This window comes from Scardinius erythrophthalmus (genome assembly GCF_964197995.2).
Source record: "Scardinius erythrophthalmus genome assembly, chromosome: 13".
Classification (NCBI taxonomy): Eukaryota; Metazoa; Chordata; class Actinopteri; order Cypriniformes; family Leuciscidae; genus Scardinius; species Scardinius erythrophthalmus.
The window spans coordinates 33,948,752-33,965,014 of NC_138233.1; the positions used below are offsets into that span (position 1 = coordinate 33,948,752).

Below are 16,263 nucleotides of genomic sequence, written 5' to 3' on the forward strand. Positions count from 1 at the left end.
TAAATGCAGCCTCAAGTCTGTCTAAAATAAAACTACAAATGGAAAAACTCAAACAAAAATTCTACATTTTCAGACCACCGTTTTCACAAATCATTTACATGTCAGGAAAATAACAAAGAAACTTTACTAAAAATGTAAAGTGACATTTTGATTAGCTTTTAAGACAGAAATCATTGCACATTTGTACGTCAAACATACAAAGATAAACAATCAGAAATGTATATTTTGTCAATGTAGCATTCTTAAGGGGCGTTCATACTACACACAGTATACGTCACCATATTAGACAGTCAAAATATCAGTTATACAGGATCAACCAATGATGTCACACTCTTGGGCAGGGGTCGGCAGCCTGTGGAGGGATAATCACTGGCACGTGATGATGGCTAAAAAGATGTATGTATTTCTATTAAATAAAGTTCATCGAAGTTGCATATGGCCTTAAATTTTGAGGTGATCATTCCTCATAATCACATAGCCTGTTTTACTAAGTTAAGTAAATCCTATTAAAGGCCCCCTGAAATCAAAATTGAAGTTTTTTAGCTTTTAGTATAATTATGTTAGCCTTAAGGTTATGGATAAGCTGGTGTGTTCCAAAACAATGACAACATTCGCATTTAGGAGATATAAGCATACTTGTGCTAAAACGGATCATGGATTTTTATGACATCGCCGCGGACATCATCTTCTCATCACATCTTCCGTCCAATCAAATGCTCTCTAGAATCTAAAGCTCCGCCCCCTATGCTATAAATATCACCTGGCCAAAGCGACCGTTGACACTTCACGGAGTGATACGGGTTGGATATGTGTGTTCGGTTGCTCAAACGCTCGAGTTTTATTCAGTTTTCCAATTGTACGCTGGTTAAGAATGAAATGGCTAGAATTTATTCCTCTACTAGTGAATCCAACGTTTCATCGGCGCTCAGATTCGCTTTCATGGTGCTGTCAAGTACGACTTGCAGTCTGTGAGGTAAACTAAATGCTATTGGCTGTTTGAAAAGGGGGAGGAGCCATTCAATATGTCCTGCCTTAGCTTCCTGTTTCAGTGGAAATTACGTCAACGCATCAAACGAAGCTGCACGTTTCAAGGCACTTCAGTGGATCTTTAAAGTATGAGATTTTAACCTGTGCAAGTGCGCAGATCCGACAATCCACTGACGCGACCGGAGGCGCATGTGATTATCCCTCCGCTCAATTATGCCGACCGCTGCTCTAGGGCTTCTGTTTTCATCCGTACACACATCTTTTTCTCAGCTGCTTGTCCTCTGTAGAGTTGAGGGCTACTGTTGTCAATAAATAATACATTTTAAATAACATACAATAAAATTCAAATGTTAACACATACCATCTACTCCACTTTCATGCAACGCAGTGAGCCTTTGTTATGAGACAACGGCTGAATCCGAAATCGCCCCCTAAACCCTTATTCACTATTCCCTACATTAGTTCTTCAGTTCACTTGAAGGAGTGAATGAAAACGAGTGAGCGAATTCGGACAGCTGTTGAGCGTACATCAGTTGTAGCCTACACTTGTTATTGCGGTGCATTGTGGGATTGAATGAGCGCACTCAATAAAGTCCACTATTGTTTCGGACACCACTATAATTGGCTATAGGGGGTGTTTTCGGATTCAGCCAATGAGTCAATTTGTGATAGACCCTCTTTTGGTCAAATATCTTTGTACGTGAAAAGACGAACTGATACGGTCTCCAGTGTTTGTGTACAATCTGGGGCTTCATTTATGAAACGTGCATATGCACAGATTTATAAAAAACGTTTTTTTGACGCAAGTTGTGCTCATGACGTCCAGCTCCACCTCTGTGGATCTAATGGGTGGAGGGATACAGTAACAGTAGGGTTAGGGTGTGGTTGGACCTTCTAGCTTCACCCATTACACCCAAATTACACCCAAAAAGGGGGAGCTGGACTTCACGCTCCACCCATGGCTTTGCATTGATCAGCCTCTCCTTTGATGTGGAAAAGTGTGTATCGCCATGTCAGGGTCTGAGCAGACGTACACACTTTTTTCACAGTTCTCCAGCATATCTCCCCATGATCACTTCTCACATGTAGAGGGGCCACTAAACCAGGGTTCAGCTTGACCCTGATCAGGCCTAGTCCACACGTACACGGACATTTTTTATAAACTGAGGTTTTCCTCTGTTTTAAAAAAGATTCACATCCAAAAAAAATGCAAAAATACGCTATGAAGCGCTGTCAAGAGCATGCCAAACCAACAGGTGACGATATAACCCTAACCGTAAAGAGCATGTTGGCTAATCAGAAGCCTGGAGAAAAGGTTATTAGCGGTTTCGGTTCTGACGTCAAGCCAAAATCTCCGGTTTCACCGTCTACACGACAACACTGCAACTGGAGTTTGTACAAATCTTTACCCTGGCAGGAGTTTTCCAAAAAGTCCGGTTTCAGAGACCGGAAACTGCGTTTGCGTGTGGGCGAAAGGCCAAACTGCATGGGAAAAGCTGCGGTTTTGAAAATACCCGTGTTCGTGTGGACAGGGCCTCAAACTCACCAGCCAGGAGCTCTCTAGTGATCCTGAAGACCTTGATTAGCTTCTCCAGGTGAGTTTGATTAGGGTTGGAGCTAAACTCTGCAGGAAAGTGGACCAGTTGAGAAGCCTCACACTAAAAGAGCAAATCAATGACAATATATTAATATGATTTTAGACATCCACGTTCCATTAATAACTGATAGTTGATGAAACCTCTGAGGCGGACAAGTCTAGAAAGCAGAGCAGCGTTCGTTTTTATCTATGGGAGTTTTACGCCCAACGTTGAATTTAGGCTTGAACGAGTGCTCTGATATCAGCTGATTTATTTCATTCTGCTTGTAGGTTGGCAGTTTTTGAGAGAGCCACGGTCCTTTAGGTTGACTTACAGCTCCTTGAAAATATTTCATACACCCCCGACCTATTAAATACATAACCTCTGCGATGTTCAGCAAGACGCAAACTCCAGACACAGCCAGCATGAAGACAGTGAAAATGGTCTTCTCTGTGGGACGGGACACAAAACAGTCCACTGTATTGGGACAGGGGTAGGAGTCACACTTCACAAGACGAAACATCTTGACGTCTGGATAGATGTAGTAAAAAATGTACAAGAAAACCACCTCGAAAATGATGCGGAAAATGATGCTTATCATGTAAGTCCACCACAGAGCACCGGCGATCTCGAACTTCTGTCTCTTTATGTTCTCGAAGTCCTTTTCACTTCCCCGGCCGGACATCTTGAGGATCTTTTTCTCGATGTGCCGGCGGTGAGCGACGTGCATGGCGACCAGCAGGGCTGGAGTGGAGACCAGGATGAGTTGCAGAGCCCAGAGGCGGATGTGAGAGATGGGGAAGAACTGGTCGTAGCACACGCTGTTGCAGCCGGGCTGCTGAGTGTTGCAGGTGAACCCAGACTTCTCGTCTCCCCACACGCTCTCAGCCGCCACGACCAGCACCATGATCCGGAAGATGAAGATGACCGACAGCCAGATGCGTCCGATGCCCGTCGAATGCCTGTTCACACCACTGATCACGGCATAAAACGAAGCCCAATTCATGGTTGGATTGAAGACTAAAGAGAAGAGAATCCAAAGCACAATGACTTTTACATGGTTCTCGACAGCTTCATCGAGTTCAAAACACTCCCCAACTTTGAGTCGAGTCTTACTTGCACTACTCTAGCTAGGAAGTTGGAGGCTCAAATATATATATATAATGTTTTTAATCAGTACATAATTCCCATTTCTCCATTTGTGGTGTTTTTACACTCTTAAAAACAAAGTCCTTTGTCCTTTCCATTGGACAAAAGGTTCTTTATAGTCCAAAAAAAGGTTCAGTAACACTTAACAATAAGGTAAAAACATTATTAAAATCTTGTTAACTTTAGTTAATGCACTGTGAACTAACACGAACAAACAATGAACAGCTTTATTGTTATTAACTAACATTAACAAAGATTAACAAACACAGTAACAAATGCATTGCTCGTGTTTAATAACAATTCATTAGTTAACATTAGTTAGATGTTCTTCACACTAAGAAAAAATAAAACCTAGGATCTGATCCCTGAAAGGTTCTTTGGGGAACCAAAATGGTTCTACTGTGACATCGCTGCAACAAAAGAACTCCTTTTGGAACCTTTATTTTTAAGAGTGTAAAAAATAGTCACAGTAAAGGATTATTCCAGCTTTTGACTGGTATAACATATTCAGATATGTCATACACAACATGACTAATCACTTATAAACTGCCAATTACACAACATTAAAGAATAATGTAATCCTAACAACCAATGCAACATAATTCTCAACCAAAACATCTTTCCTGGCACAAAATTCTGAATCGGAGCAATGATTTACCAGGTTCAGCCCGTGAGAAAGCAGCTTATGCTGTACCAGGTCCAAACATGAAGAACAACAGACTGTATTCTTGGCATTTGGATACTTGGTTGACAGAAATACAAAAATGTTCTGTCACTTTGGAGCCGGTTAAGAGCTTAGGCGATGGTCTACCGCATGTCGTCACCTGACACAAGACAACCTGGCCAATAGCAAGCTTACAGTCGGCCCACACAATAACCTCCAAACACAGGATATTTGCAGTGGTCAAAGCAACTCATTCACTTAAACTACATGAAGAATCTAAATTCCCACTTGCAAAAAGGATTTAAATTTCATGATGTTTTTTGAGCAGTCAAATCAACATGTTTGATAATGGTATAAAATTGATTTATAGAGTGGTTTACCTTCAGCTGAGATAATAGAGAGACATTTCCAGGAAACGGCTATTGGCCTCTCTAATGATCACCATGCCCTTTGCAAACGCAATGAATTTACGCGCTACTAGCCACAACCCTGCACCACGGCTGTCATATGCACTTATATAACCCATTTTATACACAATGCTGCTCTTTATGGAGGCTAACAAGACTCTTCAGAATTCAGATCAAATGCCTTGATTTCCACCCACACGGGGCAGAAGAAAGAATCTGTGTGGACACAATGAGCAGCAACATTATTCATTGTGCCTGGCAGGGAGAGGAAATGAGGGGCGTTTCTGACCCGCTCTCACTTTATCAAACACAGCACAATTTATCAAAGAAGGTCGACTTGAGAAATAACACTGTCAGGCTTTTGTGTGTATTTCTAGCTTCAATCTGTGGCGAAATCATTCATATTATGTAAATGACAGATTTCAGACAGCATTTTTAAGAGAGAAAAAATTACACAAGATCTGAAGATGGGACACCAGTAACATAAATATTTGCACATTTCTGCATTTTGTTGAATAGCTTTAACCCTGGCATGTGAGTTCTGTCATCCCGAGCTGAAACTGTTAAAGTATTTTACAATTTCAGAAGAAATCATACAATTGTGAGAAAAAAAAAAAGGTCCACCCTTAACAATCACACCACTTGGGCATAAGCAGACAAAAAATGTATATGAATTAGCCACTAACTTGTAAAAATGTAATGTAAAATGGTTACAAATTGCCACGAGATAGTGATGGTTCTGTCTGGTTGTGACATGAGAGCTTTTGAGAGCGACTCATGACATTCATTGTACAACTGCCATCATGTTTGGAAAGAGTGTCAAAGTTCATTCATCGGCTCAGCTAGACAAGCAGAACAACATTTCAGGCATGAAAAGGAAAACTGATTTTTATTGATTGCTTTTCCAAATGCAACTTTTAGAACAGATTTTTTTTTTTTTTTAACCAAAGACATCAGTGCAAAAACAGTTGAACAGGCTCCTCTTAAATACGCTGCAGTTTAACAAGGCGGATATACAATTTTAAACCAGGTGTTTCAAACTTTGGCCATCGAGTTGGTTTTTCATGGTTCTTCAAGCAACACAATCTTAAGCATCATTTCTCAACTACACACGCAGGGGATCTGCTAGATATGAGGGAAAGAAAGGTCTGACTCTGGTGTCAATCAGTAACTGTGAACATTTCCCTTCAAACTGTCATCATCTGTGTGCACATTCATATTAGCATCCACGCTCTGCACAGGACAGTCCAAAATTCCCCAAAAGAAAAGGACTTCTTTTGTTATTATTCTCGTCTGATCATGAAACCATTGCATGTTGTAATTACTGATTTGTCTTCTTCAAATTAAAGTTATTTGAGGCATGAAAACATGCTATAAAATCAGGCTAACATCCAGACAATAACTTTGCAAGTGTCTCATGATTCTGGGGCGATGTATATCTGCGTATTCAATTAAACATAATGTTTCAGTAATATATTTCAGGGAAAAAAAAAGACCACAGTCGACTCTAAACTTCTTTGAAATAGACATTCTTCTATCTTAGAAATCACTTTTTTTAATTATGAATTAACAATTATAAAACATCTAAAACAAAAAGAACACAACTACAGCAATGAACATCAACTTTCTTCTGTAATACAACCTATCTTGTAACAAATGTGCACTGTACACAAACTAAGTGAAAGTAAAAACACATGCAACTAAATTTGCATAGTAAAAGGTACATAATGGAAAGTGTGAATAAGGTTGAGGAGAACAGATCAACGACAAAAGCACAAACTTTGGCGATGACGGAACAGACAACATTATTTCCCGTTTTAGCGGTAACAGGAGATCAGATACTTCTCCCACTCGGAGGACCGTTTCCGGGCTCGTTCTTGGGCGTCACCTGGGAAACAGCATCAGTTGTAAATGTTACAATAAAGAATTCATGTCCATCATGTTATCTTCCAGTAGGGGTGGGGGGAAAAATCGATTCTTAGATGAATCGCGATTCGGGACGTGGACGATTCTGAATCGATTCACAAATGTCAAAAATCGATTTTCAAAAAAAAAAAAATTCTAATAACGTAACATTGACGGAACGCAAAAGGCGGAACTCTGAAGCGGACGTGCACGTGCGCGGACAGTCTGTGGCGTGCACATAACAGAGACGCGCACATAACGGACGCATGATGGCTAAGCGCCAAATGTGCAATGCCAGTCACAAAAAGTTACATTTTGACTGTAAGTTACTCTCTGCAGATGTTCATTCACTTTCTTTGTATAAGCTGTTTTTGATTGTGGTATACAGCAAACATTTCAAGTCATAACTCTTTATTATTTAGTTGTGTACTATAAGTCAAGAGCGACTTTGTATGTTACTAATTATTCAGAATATGCATAGGTCCACAAGCATTATACGTTATGATAGCTTCTGGTACATTATTCTATATTTTTGAACGAAAACTGTTTGTGAATTTGCTACAGCAAAATGTTTTTTTTTTTTTTGTATGAAGGATTATATTGCTAATTGGAAATAACAAGAGGATGTTGGTTAGAAGTCTATTATTAAATGCTACTATGCTAGAGATTCAGAATATGCTGAAGTTTGTATTAATTTACTACAAGTATGCTGCTAGTACAAGCACACATTTATTTTCCTGTCGGTTCTCAGCAATGTTGGGACATATGCTGGCAAATGTAACCTTACAGTTGACTTGCCAAATCACTTCCATTTGTTTTATTAATAAAATTAATATAGGAAATATTAGAAGTAAGTTCGTTATGGGTCATCATAAATACTTTGCTTTAAAAGTGCCAAGTAAAAACATTTTTTCAATGTTTTTGATAAAAGGCACTTCCCTGAGAATTGAACTTAATAAATGTGAAAAAGACACTTTAATGTTTATGTTTGTCATTCTGTATAGCAAAGCAGATGAGAGTAGATCATGATCAGAAACCTGATTAGAAATCATTATGAATAAAATCGAATTGTTTTGAATCGAAAATCTTTTTGAATCGAAAATCAATTTTGAATCGAATCGTGGCCTCAAGAATCGGAATCGAATCGAATCGTGAGATGGTAAAAGATTCCCACCCCTATCTTCCAGTTATATCATGACACTTAAAGGTGCCACTCACTTCTCTTTAACCCCTTGTGCTCGTTACATCTGAGAATGGCAAATCTAGTTTGTGCAAGTCTCTCAGAAAGGGAATCACCTCTCCTAAAGGAGTCAAACACAAAAGGACAAACATTAGGAATTACTGTCAATTAAAAACTGCTGAGACTGGGGATTAGAAGCCAGGTGTTAAAAGTGATCATCGCCATTACAACATGCGTAAGTTACGATCGCCTCTGCTATGAGCTGACAATAAGTACATTAATTGTAATCGACCCAGTAGCATTTGTCTATTTCAAAATGAGGGCTGGTAGTACATAATACACAGCAGTCACCTCAAGACTTATTTAAAGACTTGGAAATGTGAGGAAAAATACATGTTTATCTTGTACGGATTTGCGATTTAAAACAATACAACCAAACACACACAGATGCGACTTCAGATTTAAATCAGACACGAAAAAAAAACGTGTCTGATAACAGTAGTTTGCTCAGGTAGGAATAATCAGTAACATTTTTTTTTAGATGGGATTAGCAAGGGTCCACTGTAATGCCACTGGAACGAGAATAGGGTTGTCCTTACCTCATGGCACCGATCTTTCCCTTTTCCATGAAGAGCTCAACTTCTCCTTCCGGGTAAATCCTGGCATAAAGAGTCTTGTTCTGAACTTTGCTTTTGAACCAGCTGATCGCTTCAAAAGACCAGGTTTCTCCAAATACTGGCCTCACCTACACCATACAAGTTAAAACAGCTTAATGCATTAAACAATCTGAAACAACAATATTAATGTTAGTGGTATGACGAGATCCCGCCATATTAAAACATGACGGAGTTGAGCTTGTGGCAAAACCTTGTGCTAGCTTTTGCAGGCAAAAAAATTGCCAAGAAAACTCATGGACAGTCTCTTGTGTATAATGGCAAGAGACGGCCATAGAATCAGTCTAAATCGTAAGATAGATAGATATTACATTATGTATTTTAACAGTTGTTCAAAAAAACAAAATGACTTGCTTGTAATACATTATTTGAATCAGTTATAGCCTCATTGTAAGTATAGATGCATTGTAAGTCATTTTAAAGGCTATTGTTCTCTTAGTTCATTTCAAAATGCACCTGTTTTGTTTTGCATTTTTGTGACTTTCAGTCGAATAAAAGACATTTTTCCAGTCATATAATATGTCATTGAAGATTACTTAAAAATAGTGAACCCAATATCGTGGATGATCTCATGAGCTCGTGTATCGTCACACCCAAAAGAGCGTCACCCACATTTGCCAGCGAGACCTGCAGCGCTTGCACGGGTCTGGATGCCACTTCTCCACTCATTTCCTTGATGTCCCGAAGAGACACGCAAACGTCATCTCCGTAGTCAATCCTCCTGACCTCCACCTTAATGTCTGTGCAGAAATCATCATCAATGACCACGTTCACCAGCACACTCAATGTGATTATGAGATTTAGCCAATATTGTGATTAAACTTTTTACTTTACCTAACGTAAACAATACTTCATACAAATTGGTGTAACAAAACTCATAAGCGTAGTAACCATAAACATTGTAAAATGTGGCATATACCGATTTTAACCAAGTTAACACTTTATTGGCATCTATTCCACTCTAACTGAAGTGCACATGTGCTTGTGATGAACGTGGATGATGCGGTCATGATTTGTAAGCATAGCGGTAAAGGCGGCATCACATTTTTGGGCTGCTGAAGAAACTAAGTTCATGTTGACAACGTTGCACAAGATGATTATCATGCAGTATACCCTAGTGAATATAATATAAATATAAAATAAATGCATTTCAAATACATTTTAGTATACTACAAGTACATTTATATTGGAACAACTCATTTTGTGCTTAATGCACTTTAGTTATCCAGAAATAGTGCTGAGGTCCAACTAAAGATACACTTAAGTATATTTGACTGTGCTAAAGTGGAGCTATTGCAAGTATATTTTAGATACACTTTAAATATCTTGCATTATTCAGAGATCATATTATCCTTACTAACAGTGACATTAAAACACATTTTAGGCTCAATATAAAAAAAGTGCTTTGTGCAAAGAAGTATTTCAAATAAAGTTTAATTTGAATATTTATATCAGGAAGTCTCAAGCGATGTGTCAGTAAATGTTAATGGATTGAAGAATACTTAGTAGGAAATAAATAAATGCATTAATGGCTGAAAATATCGAAAAAGGCGTTTTAGGTGCATCACCAAAATAAACCCAAGATGTCCATAGAAATGTGTTTTGCATTTGACAAGTAGATTAAAGCCCAAAGTATATACTTCAGCAGTACACGTCTGCCCACGGCGGTATGATGTAATTTTGACGTAATGAATTGCACGTACAACAGCGCATGTGCGAGTGACTTGATAATAGTGACCTTTCTTGAGCACGAGCGCTTGAAAACAAAATTAACTAGATCATTCGGCATGTGCACACTTGTCTTTCTACGCTCACAGCCAAAGGAGTATAATTAGTATACCCAGGCCTTAAGGGAACATTTACACGGCAACGATGTACACACAAAAAAATAAAAAATAATAATAATCAAAAAAAAGTTTTCTTTTAACAGATGACAACGTTGTGAAACCGATCCCCATTCACAAGGATCCTTGAAACCGAATAAAAACGTTGTATAATTCATGCCAGGCCAGTAGTTGGCGATGTCACCGAAATGACCCGGAACAATTTGTCCAAGGAACTTTTTTTTTGCCCCAGACCGGTAGCTTTCTTGCGTTTACACTGTGGTCTAAAGTACTGGGAAGATTATGCAAATTTGTCTGGTGACGTAGAACTGCGCGCGACTGCTCGTCGTCAATCCAGCGGTCGTATTTTTTATTAAATTCCATAGTTGCAGATAGACAACTCTTACAGCACAGACGCAATAGATTTTTAAAAATGCCGGTTGAAATAAAATGCTGCGTGGAGTCAACCAATCAGCATGTTCAGCGCACAAGTCCCACCCCCCGAAAGTTCCTGAACTTTGAAAAAGTACTACCTCTCGGGCAGCGACTTTCGGACGGGGAAATATCCACCCGTGAACATATGCGAGTTTGTTTGTGCTGTGCGTTGAGGTTTGTGAAGAATGGCAGTAAACATAACCTTAAGATAGTTACTCTTGATTATTGTAAATAATCACATTATTGGTGCATATGTGAACGTAGTCCATTTCATCAATGACAAATTTTTTTTTTTTTTACATAATTAAAGCTAAAATTAGAAGTTAAAAATGAAGATTCAGTTAACATTTATTCATCCCATTCATACCTTGCATGAGTGGGGGGAAAAAGGTATGGTATGGGGTACGGGCAGCAGGGATAAAAACATTTCACAGATGGAATTAATAATGGACAGGAAAATGAAAATATAAATTTTTGGGAAAATTGCACATTTAAAACAGCTTTGTCTTACCTCTACTCAACTGACATATTTTGATGACCTGGCCACGGCACCAGACCTCCTGCTTGGGAAACCACGCCATGACATAAGCCCCAATTTCTGGGATACTATTCATCTCTGCAAAAGATCTACTGCTATTCCTACTGCTTAATCAAAAAAAACAGGAAAAGAGAGACACTAGTACCTGAACTGTACAGACAGTAGTAAAATAAATAAAGATATGACATATTAATCTACTTACAGCATGATTTCAGACAGTTCACAGAGGTTTGAGTCCTTGTGTTGGATGAAGAACTTGTTTGGGTGAATAACGCGAGTGATAACAACTGGGATCTCCTCAAATTTGCGACTCTGAAACTCTGGGATTTGGACATGTGCACCGTCATCATCTTCAGGTTCACCAGTCAGTGTTTTGGAGCCTTTACGGCACGACTCTTCTTCTGAGGAAGGACAGGACCTCTGGCTGGAGAGGTTAGCAACTTTCCAGTCATCTTGGAAACGAAAACCGACCATTTCTTTTGAGAATGGCTCTGCCGTAGAGTGATTTGTGTCTGAAAAAATATTCCCAGTGTCCCACAATTCACTATTTGTGGTAATCGTCCAGCGATAGGCCACACAATCAACGCTGATGTTTTTCTCAGCAATTATGGGTTCAGAAACTTTATTCTCCACGTCCTTCTCGGCACTGGCCAATGCCACGCCTCTCTGATCCATAGACGCCATTGCATTAATGTTTGGTTGCTGCATCATTGCAGCTATGTTTGTCATATATTCGACTTCATCAGCCGATGAAGCCAGTTCAGACGCTTGTTTTGGGTTTTGACTCCTCAGAAAGTGAATGAGCTGAGAGGATGACAACTTATGACGGCGAACTCCGTCACTAGCAGTGTTTTGCCTAATTGTGCGTTTTGGATTAGGATACATCTCATTTGGATTGAAGATCTGATTATGATGGCCTTTCACAGGTATTCTCCGATGCATGTTGATGATCTGAACTGCAAAACCTTCAGGCTGTTCTTGAACAAAACATCCAATATATGTCATAACAGTTGCAGGTATTTTTACTCTTATGTCAGATAAAAGCAGAATATCTTTTTCAAGTTCAATGCTGCTTCTATCATTTGAACAATCATTTAATCATCAGTTAAAAACATTTTATAACATGGACCAGGGTCAAAATCTCACAAAGTGTGAATAAAAAAAGATTTTTAAATGTAGAGAGAGAGAAAAAAGTATCAGTATTCACTCTCTTAAAGGCGGGTGCAGCTGATTGTGGAGATATGAAGTCAAAATCTGTTTAATCTAATTTGCAAGTTACAGATGAGATAATGTCTTTATCACAAGCTTTCTTTTTTAATACCAAAGGATGATGTTGTGAAGCAGTAATTTTCAATTGCCTTTGCTTTGATTTAATGTTGAATTTGTGCTGGTCAGACAAGCCTGACTTGTGCCTTATTTGACAAATATTTTTAGAAAAACTATGCTCCTATAAAAAAATCCTCATGTAAAAGAAGAAAAAAAGTTCCATGAGCTAAATATTTCCCCTGAATAAAAGATTAATTTCTGACACTGGTATAGACTAAAACATTAACATACCAATAAAATATAAAAAAATAAGTGTCCTGCACAGCGAAAATTGCAATATTAGCAGTTAAAAACTGGGACAACTGGACTATGAAGAGTTAGTTTCAGTGGTGGATGAAGTACACAAATCAAATACTTGAGTAAAAGTATAGCCTAGATGCCATATTAAAATATTAAAAGTACTTGTTTCAATTAAGTAATTATTTAAAAAGTACTGATCGATTAAACATATATTTATTCTAGCCAGCACTAGTCAGAGAAATGCAGACATTTAATATAGAAAATTAATAAGCAAACTTTCTAACATATGTTAGCCTAATAAAAATACTTTTACACTATCAAAACAACCTTACTAAAACATAAATTTAAGTTACGTATCTTTTAAATGTGCAAAATGGTGAAATAATATGCCATATATAGACCATTTCAAGGACGAAAACAACAAACGCGTATTTTAAAAATGGTGATTTTTGTTATGCAAGTATGTGGCGACAAATAGTATAAAAATACAACATTTGGGGCAAAATTTGTTAACATTTTGAGAGGAACGCTATGCAAAACACGTTTTATATTATTTGAAGCTGGTACAACAGCAGAGAAAATGCATGGGCCTTCATTTGCGTTATTTTACCCTAAATCGCCATTCTGACGTGACATGAAATGAAGGCATCCACATAAAGCATTTCAATGGCCTTAAACAACTTGCCCTTTTACAGCAGATTTAGTTTAAAAAAAATGAACTAGTACATTTATGACCTAAATATGATTTCACATACAGAAAACCATACTAAAATTCATTAGTCACTTACTTTTCGCGCCACCATCAGTTGCACGCAGGTTCAAGCTTGAAGCTTCGCTTTGGCTCATTGATCGGATCATTGAATCAGTGAGTTGTTGAGTCGAGAACAGCAGCGAGTGGATCAGTGCGATTCGCGAACCGGTTCAAGTCGAAAGAATCATCTCGCTCATGAATCGGTCATCAAGTGGCGATTTCTTCACTTCGAAATAACAAGGAACGATATATTTTTATGGAATGTGGTCGAGTATCCTAATGTAGGGAAGTAAAAATAAAAGTTTAGCCAAATTAAAATACTCTGATAATATACAGATAGGCCTATTTTACAACGAAGTAGAACAACTAGGCCAGGTTGTTACGTTACTGTCTAACGTTACTACCACTAACGTTAGTTAGTTAAACTAACAAATGCTTACAACATAGTAAACTTATCAATATCAACCTTTTTTATGTACCTTCTCGGCTAAGTTTCTTCTGGTTTGAATTTATTTGTGGATGTCATCGTTTGGTGTTGTAAAGCGCTTTCTCGGGAGGATGATGATCATCTTCCTGGATTAGCCGATATATTTCACAAAAGTCGGTAAGGTTGAGGAAATTAAGCAAAAGTGCTGCGGATTTCTAGGTAAGCGGTCGCCAGCTATAACGTATTTAGTAGTGTTACCAACTATTTTCAAAGGAAAGTAGCTAACGGCCTCCCTGAAAGTCGCTAGATGACGTAATGCGTCAATTAGCATATTCATGACGTAATCGCGTCGTACTTGCGTTCTGCCTGCCTAATCTGTTTTCTCGTTAAATTCATGCTCACATACTGTATTTTAATATAATATAATATAGCCGAATGTACAATAAACCTGTTCTCATTTCCTATATATATATTTTTTTTTTGTCAGACAATAGAGTAGCTAGTGAATTTTTATGTGTAAAATTATCTGAATTGAGAGAGTTCGGGAACTGGGTGAACTAAAGCACTGTAATAGTGAGTATTACAAGTGATAAGCACAAGAAAAGAAAGGGAAAAAAATGGTCAAACTAAATTATTTAAATATAAAACAAAAGAGAAGATTTAAACTCTTGTCCTTTAAACTCTTCATTCTGCAAATCAACACAACACTCTTACTAGCATATAAAATATCATGCTCAAGACCATAAACATAACATTAACAGCTGTTGGAGACCAGCACTACTAGGGCTAAAAACCACAAGATCATCTGCATACATAATGTGGTTCTCTTACGAGAGGTCTCTCGTACTGCGTAAGATATCTTACGCTCGGGGAAAATCCTTTTTCCGCGAGATATTGAAGCCAAAAATTATCCTTAATTTTTCAATAATGCAAAACGCGTTGCGGCAGCATACAGACATAGGCGAGGCAGCTCGCGCGCCTATTGGCTGCTCTGCGGCAACTGCAGCAGCCTATCGAGCGAGGCCTGGCGTGACGCCAGACCCAATGAGGGTGCTTCGCGCCCGCTGCGTCACATCCCGCCGAAATGGGCGTGGTCTAGGCCTATAAATACCGCTCGCAGGCAGCTATTATCAGATTTTTCATCCTTCAAGCGAAGCACACGCATCGCTGGAGCTGGAGAGAAGCCGCGCCATTGAGAGAGAGCACCTTCAGCGGGATGAGTCACTGAAGTCGCTGGCCGCGCCGCCTTCCTTGCCTTCCTACTGCACTTTCCGGTGCATATATCCTTTTCGATCTCTGTATTGTGTGTGTGTGTGTTGCTGCCGCGACACACATCCTAAAAGAGAAGCGTCTTTCTAGAGATGCCTTCCTGCGGCTCGTGCAGAGCCACACTCAGTGACGGGGACCGCCATGTGATCTGCGTTTCCTGCCTGGGTGAGGAACATGCAGCTCTCGCGCTCGCTGACGGCGGCTGCCCTCACTGCGAGCTACTGCCCATGGCGACTCTGAGGACTCGCCTGGCCTTCTTCGCCGAGACTGCTCCCCCGCCCGCCGCGGTGTCGCGCCGTAAAAAGCGCCGTGCCCAGCGGGTCCCGGAACCTTCCCCCAGCCGCCAAAGCTCGCCGGTTCGCCCGCCTGCTTCACCGGCTTCTTCAGCCTCTCTTCCTGACGGACAGCAGCCGCTGTCTGCCACCGCTTCCGTCGACTTTGCTGACGAAGAAGCCCTGCTGGGAGAAGAGGATTCCTGCTCTATCCTGGCGTCAGGCAGTGAGGATTGGGCGAGCTCTGAGGATCTCGCGCCCCCTACCCGCACTTCGTCAGGCAAGAGAGCGTCCATCGAGACGGAGCTCATGCGAGTGCTCGCACAGGCCGCGGTGAGCCTCGGCCTCGAGTGGTCTTCGCCCGAGCAGCCCGCTCACAACCGGCTGGATGGCTTTTTCCTGCCTGGGGAGCGCGCTTCGCCTGCATCCAAACCAGTGCCCTTTCTTCCTGAGTTACACGAAGAAGTCGCTAAGTCCTGGAACGCCCCCTATTCAGCTAGAATGCGTCCATCTGTTTCTCTGGCATTCTCTGCAGTCGACGATGCCAAGAACAGGGGATACCATTCGCTGCCGCCGGTCGAAGAGGCGATAGCGGCCCACTTATGCCCGCCCTCCGCTGGACGGCACGCTAAGCTGGCC

General features: G+C 40.0%; 2 protein-coding genes across 7 annotated transcripts; both read right to left on the bottom strand.

Annotated features, from left to right (window-relative positions):
* Positions 1–36: 36 nt before the first annotated feature.
* Positions 37–4,886, bottom strand: gjb1b (gap junction protein beta 1b). 2 transcript variants are annotated; one of them, XM_081383531.1, is made up of 2 exons: positions 4,758–4,886; positions 37–3,584 (listed from the first exon to the last, which is right to left on the bottom strand). In XM_081383531.1, the coding sequence occupies exon 2, from the start codon at positions 3,568–3,570 to the stop codon at positions 2,743–2,745; it is 828 nt and encodes a 275-aa protein (XP_081239657.1). In that variant the 5' UTR covers positions 3,571–3,584; positions 4,758–4,886; the 3' UTR covers positions 37–2,742. The 2 variants fall into 2 exon arrangements, with proteins under 2 accessions (XP_081239657.1, XP_081239658.1); XM_081383532.1 differs by lacking the exon at positions 4,758–4,886 and adding an exon at positions 4,372–4,459 and having other exon boundaries at positions 2,625–3,584.
* Positions 4,887–5,599: 713 nt separating this feature from the next.
* LOC308700922 (uncharacterized protein) lies at positions 5,600–14,357 on the bottom strand. Of its 5 annotated transcripts, none has more exons than XM_081382831.1 (8): positions 14,136–14,352; positions 13,694–13,932; positions 11,542–12,311; positions 11,313–11,443; positions 9,156–9,283; positions 8,469–8,614; positions 7,908–7,990; positions 5,600–6,672 (listed from the first exon to the last, which is right to left on the bottom strand). In XM_081382831.1, exons 2-8 carry the CDS (start codon positions 13,706–13,708, stop codon positions 6,602–6,604), a joined length of 1,344 nt encoding a protein of 447 aa, XP_081238957.1. In that variant the 5' UTR covers positions 13,709–13,932; positions 14,136–14,352; the 3' UTR covers positions 5,600–6,601. The 5 variants fall into 5 exon arrangements, with proteins under 5 accessions (XP_081238957.1, XP_081238956.1, XP_081238953.1 ...); XM_081382830.1 differs by having other exon boundaries at positions 5,626–6,672; positions 11,313–11,446; XM_081382827.1 differs by having other exon boundaries at positions 5,626–6,672; positions 11,313–11,446; positions 11,542–12,316.
* Positions 14,358–16,263: the final 1,906 nt, after the last annotated feature.

Coding starts and splice junctions, on each gene's coding strand:
- gjb1b (XM_081383531.1), bottom strand. CDS start 3,570: ATGAATTGGGCTTCGTTTTATGCCGTGATCAGTGGTGTGAACAGGCAT.
- LOC308700922 (XM_081382827.1), bottom strand. CDS start 13,763: ATGATCCGATCAATGAGCCAAAGCGAAGCTTCAAGCTTGAACCTGCGT. Junction 9,284..11,312: donor AATATGTCAGTTGAGTAGAG/GTAAGACAAAGC, acceptor ATTTCTGCACAG/ACATTAAGGTGGAGGTCAGG. Junction 7,991..8,468: donor GGAAAGATCGGTGCCATGAG/GTAAGGACAACC, acceptor TGACTCCTTTAG/GAGAGGTGATTCCCTTTCTG.